General features: G+C 39.9%; 1 protein-coding gene across 1 annotated transcript in view; it reads right to left on the bottom strand.

Annotated features, from left to right (window-relative positions):
• LOC123507304 (otoferlin-like) overlaps positions 1-5,000 on the bottom strand; it is a 162,523-nt gene that overhangs the window by 83,374 nt on the left and 74,149 nt on the right. The window contains 1 exon segment of the mRNA XM_045260056.1: positions 1,234-1,422. Within this exon segment, the coding sequence (XP_045115991.1) occupies positions 1,234-1,422 (189 nt within the window).

Here is a 5,000-nt window from a genome sequence, read left to right as displayed (position 1 = left end):
CCTAATGTAAATGAAATCGTCTAACCACACCCAGAACTCATGGTAAAAATGCGCTCCAGTACTGCAGGGGTTAAAAATTCCTCCCTAGCTTAAATTGTGGGATTATTGAAGGAAAGGAAGTTAGTGTTGCAAGGAAGTAATGAAGGGAGAGTGGAGAGTAGTAAAGAATTAATAAAATGATAGAGAGAATTAGGTAGCTTTAATCTTACAGGAACTGCCACGTGTAGGGCCGGCGGTCTCTTGCAGCTTCCCTCTTTTCTCATGTTCTTATATTGTTACGAAAGTAGTATCGGGAAGTAACTAGGTGGATTAGCTACCTGATTCCTCTTTGTCTTCATTAACCAAACCTAAGTTATTGTGATTTAATTTATCTACTAACCTAAGTTCATCTATCTATCCTGCTGAACTTTCCTAATAAGTCTGTACCTAGTGTGACTTAATTTATCATAGCTTTTTTAAATGTAATGTAATTTAAAGTGATCTAACCTAACCTAGCCATACTGAACATCACCTGTCCAGCCTTTCCTAACCCTAACCTAACCTAACCTAACCTAGCCATACTGAACATCACCTGTCCAGCTTTTCCTAACCTAACCTAACCTAATGTAACCTTGCTTAATCTTAAGTAACCAGACGTATCATAATCTAAACTAACCTATCGTATTCCCAATCATTCATTCCTCTCGCTGACAGACTCTGGAACTCCCTGCCTGCTTCTGTATTTCCACCTTCCCAAGACTTCAATTCTTTCAAGAGGGAAGTTTCAAGACGCTTATCCTCTGATTCTGACTAATGGTTTCGACTATATATTGGTACCAAATTCAGAGGGCTTTTTTTTATGTTGTTTTATTGTTCCCATTGGCCGGTTCCCTTTGTACATTAACCTCTTCAGTACTGGGACACATTATTACCTTGAGATTTTGTGTACCATTAGACCATTTATTTAAATTAGGAAGAGTCTATGAAGGTCAGAAGATTCATAGCCACAGTCTTCACTATTCTAATCCTTCACATAAGTTTCTGAAGCTGTAAAAAATCACCAAACTATTGGCAGAATGAATATGGAGACGCGTCACGGTACTCAGGGAGTTAAAAAAAAAGATGTTTTGATATCATTTAATCTAATCTAACCTAATACAATCAAATATCATCTAATTCAACCCCACTAAACCTAACCCAGTCACACACACACACAACCCAACCCACACTAATTACAAAGAACCATTCTCGTACCTGCACCAGCTTATTGTTAGCATCTGTCATGTGATCCGTGATGGCCAGCGCTCCTTCCCCGACCAGCCTCTGCAGCACCAGGGCATAGCTGGCCACTACCTTGTTGCTAAAGTACTTGCTCACCACCTGCAACTGTACCTGGACCTCTTCCCCGGGCTCCACACAGCTCCCCACGGGCCATACCAGCACCTGATGGACAGAGGGTGTTAGTATATGTGGATGCAGGGGAGGATGTGCTTTGGGTGTGCAGAGAGGGTGGGAGAAGGTGTAGGGTATTGGACGTGGGTTAATGAGAGAGGGGAAAGGGAGAGAGGGAGGGAAAGAGGAAGGGACAAAATGACGGAGATACGGAAATACATAAATAAATGGGTATACACATAAATAGACACACACATATACGTACTTTGACAAAAAAGGAAAGACAAACAAATAGAAGAGAAGAGACAAAGACAGACAGACACAAAAAAAAATAGGAAACAAGAACAGAAATACAAACAGACAGACAGACAAACCAACACAAACAAACAGAAATCCAAACAGACAAAGAATATATACGACAGAAACAGAGAAAAAATGAACCAAAATTAGATTAACAGGAACAAAAGACTAATCAAAAAGAAGAAAAACGTGGTAGAAGGAACACAAAGAGATACAGAAAGTTAAGTAACACAGTACACGCGAGTCAGAGAGAAGGGAGAGAGAATGAGATAGAATGAACACACAAAGTTGTAATAGGTTGTAGCAAAGTTGGACACACCTAACAACAGATTATAACTTCAGACGTAGACAAGAACATGTGGCAAAAAAAATAGTGTAGTAGTAGTAGTAGTAGTAGTAGTAGTAGCAGAAGTATTAGTATTAGTAGTAGTAGTAGCAGTAGTTGAGTAGTAAAAGTAGTAGTAATAATAGAAGTAGTAGTAGTAGTAGTAATAAAGGAAATGATAGTAGTAGTAGTAGTAGTAGTAGTAGTAGTAGTAGTAGTAGTAGTAGTAGTAGTAGTAGTAGTAATAAAAGCAGTAATGATAATAGTAGTAGTAGTAGTAGTAGTAGTAGTAGTAGTAGTAGTAGTAGTAGTAGTAGTAGTAGTAGTAGTGGCAGAAGTAGCAGTATTAGTAGTAGTTTATTGTTGTCGTTGCAGTTGTTATTATTGCCGTTATAGCAGCAGCAGTATCATGCAGGTGACAGCCTTTACGCTAGCGGCAAAAAAAAATGAATGAAATAATCGAGTGAAAAAATCATGAATGGAAATAAAGGTTAATTAATTCACACAGCAATGGCTCAGTGGTAACATAACAGACTAACCCTAAAAGGCACACCCTCCCCCTTACCCCCTAGCCTTCCATCACCCTAAAGGCTCTAACCCTCACCCCTAGCCCTGTCCCTCCATCACCAGCCTGGCCACCGTGATAATAAACAAATGACAATCGCCCATGAACGTAAACAAACAGGATGGCTGCCGTGTTGAACCCTCATCACTCTTACCAGTCTATTTATTTTCCAATCGATCATAACACACGGGTGAAAAGCATTACGTTATTTAAATTATGAGAGAAAACTTACTGAAAGATGCAAGTTTTGTTTAGAAGCAATACATGACCGCTGTGTGAAAGGATGGCGGGGATAAAAAGCGATAAAGATAAACAAAACCAACCTGAAAAAAAATGCCAAGAAAAAACATAATTTCCAATCGACTATAACTCAAAAACTCATAACATTTCCTTATCTAAATAGCGATAGAGAAGCGAGGCAAGGGTTCTGATATGGAAGCAAGGAGTGAGGTAAGAGCTACACTAAAGGATGTAAGAAATTAAACACGATAAAGGTAAGGAAGGGGAGAAAAACGATAGATAAATTCCACACTTTTTTTACGAGACAGTTTTCACTCCCTTTAGACGCATACCAGGAAAAAGTTATCCACAAAATTACGACGATGGGTTAAAATGGTTCTTTGTTCACCGCTGGAGGGGAGAGAGAGAGAGGGAGAGGGAGAGGGAGAGGGAAGGAGGGAAGTGAGAATGAATGAGGTTATGTAGAGAGTAGGGAAAGGAGGGTGAGAGAGGGAGAAAGAGAGGGAGAGAGGTAAACTAAGGAAGAACGTGTGTGAGAGAGAGAGAGAGAGAGAGAGAGAGAGAGAGAGAGAGAGAGAGAGAGAGAGAGAGAGAGAGAGAGAGAGAGAGAGAGAGAGAGAGAGAGAGAGAGAACAGCACAAGACTTCTCCCCAACAGTCAGAAACCAACTAACTAAAAGAAAAAAAAAAAAAAAAGAACACCAGATGGAGAAAGAGAAGGAAGGAAAAAAAGAGGAAAAGGAGAAGAAGGAAAAGGACGAGGAAGAAGAGGAGGAAAAGGAGAAGGAGAAGAAGCACAATTTTAACACGAATTGAAAAAATAAAAACTTCAAATACGATAAAGAAAATAAAAATAACACAAAACAAGCTACGGGTGACACAAAGTAAGATCACGAAAACCTTGCAGTGAGGAATGCAAATGAAGGAAGATTCTGAGCAAGACCTCCATTAGTGTTGGAGATTCTAGGGAGGACCAAGAGGAGGATCAAGAGGAAGAGGAGGAGGAGGAGGAGGAGGAAGAGGAGGAGGAGGAGGAGGAGGAGGAGGAGGAAGGGGGAATACACGAAGGAATACAAAGGAAAGGCCAAATAACAAGCCTCTGAGATCCTTATTAGGGTGTTTGGGTAATAGGAGGAGGAGGAGGAGAAGGAGAAGGAGAAGGAGAAGGAGAAAGAGAAGAAGAAGAAGAAGAAGAAGAAGAAGAAGAAGAAGAAGAAGGAGGAGGAGGAGGAGGAGGAGGAGGAGGAGGAGGAGGAGGAGGAGGAGGAGGAGGAGGAATACAAAGGAAAGGCAAACAGCAACAGACCTGTTGGTCCTTTCGAGGCTGTTTGGTAACTACTTCTAACTGGCTACAGATAAGAGAGATAGGACAGTACAGGAGAAGGCTCCTCCCCACCCACCACTCCCTCCAGCTTTCGCTGGCATGGAAAATAGCTTGGAAAAGTACCATGCAGTGTGGAAAAACTGACATGGAATTTTCACAGGAAAGGATGAAAGGAGATTCTATTATTCACCCTACGGTGAACTCTACATATCTATCTATAAGAAAGTTAATATAGTATCATGTTTAATTATTCAGACAAGAAGAGAGCTTGTTGGGGTTATTCTTTAAATATTTATCAATTTTGTTTTTGAATGATGCAATGGAAGTACTGTTTACTATTTCTGAAGGAAGCTTATTCCAAATGTTAACTATTCTATTAAAGAAAAAGTGCTTTGCCTCGTGGGTTTTAAAGCGTTTTGGTGTAATTTTAAATCCATTATTCCTTGTTATGGTGGAATGATCAATAGTAAAATATTTATTTACATCAAGGTTGTTGTATCCCTGAAAAATTTTGAAAACTTCGATTAGGTCTCCTCTTATCCTGCGCTTTGTTAAGCTGAATAAATTTAATGCTTCCAGTCGTTCCTCATACGGCTTGTTTCTCAATCTCGGAATCATCTTGGTCACTCTACGCTGGATCCTTTCCAGTTTTTCAATGTCTTTTCTGTAATATGGTGACCAGAACTGCACACAGTATTCAAGCTGAGGACGCACCAATGAGTTATATAAAGTAAGGATAACTTTTTCTGATTTAAATTCAAAGGTTCTTCCAATGAACCCAACTAATTTATTTGCATTCTTTACTGCTTCTGTGCAGTGTTTGCTCGGCTTGAGATCTTTAGACACCACAACACCAAGATCTTTTTCATTCTCAGC

Source organism: Portunus trituberculatus, chromosome 22 (genome assembly GCF_017591435.1).
Source record: "Portunus trituberculatus isolate SZX2019 chromosome 22, ASM1759143v1, whole genome shotgun sequence".
Lineage (NCBI taxonomy): Eukaryota > Metazoa > Arthropoda > Malacostraca > Decapoda > Portunidae > Portunus > Portunus trituberculatus.
The sequence above is the reverse complement of the archived record's forward strand: the minus strand, read 5'-3'. Positions and strand labels throughout refer to the sequence as shown.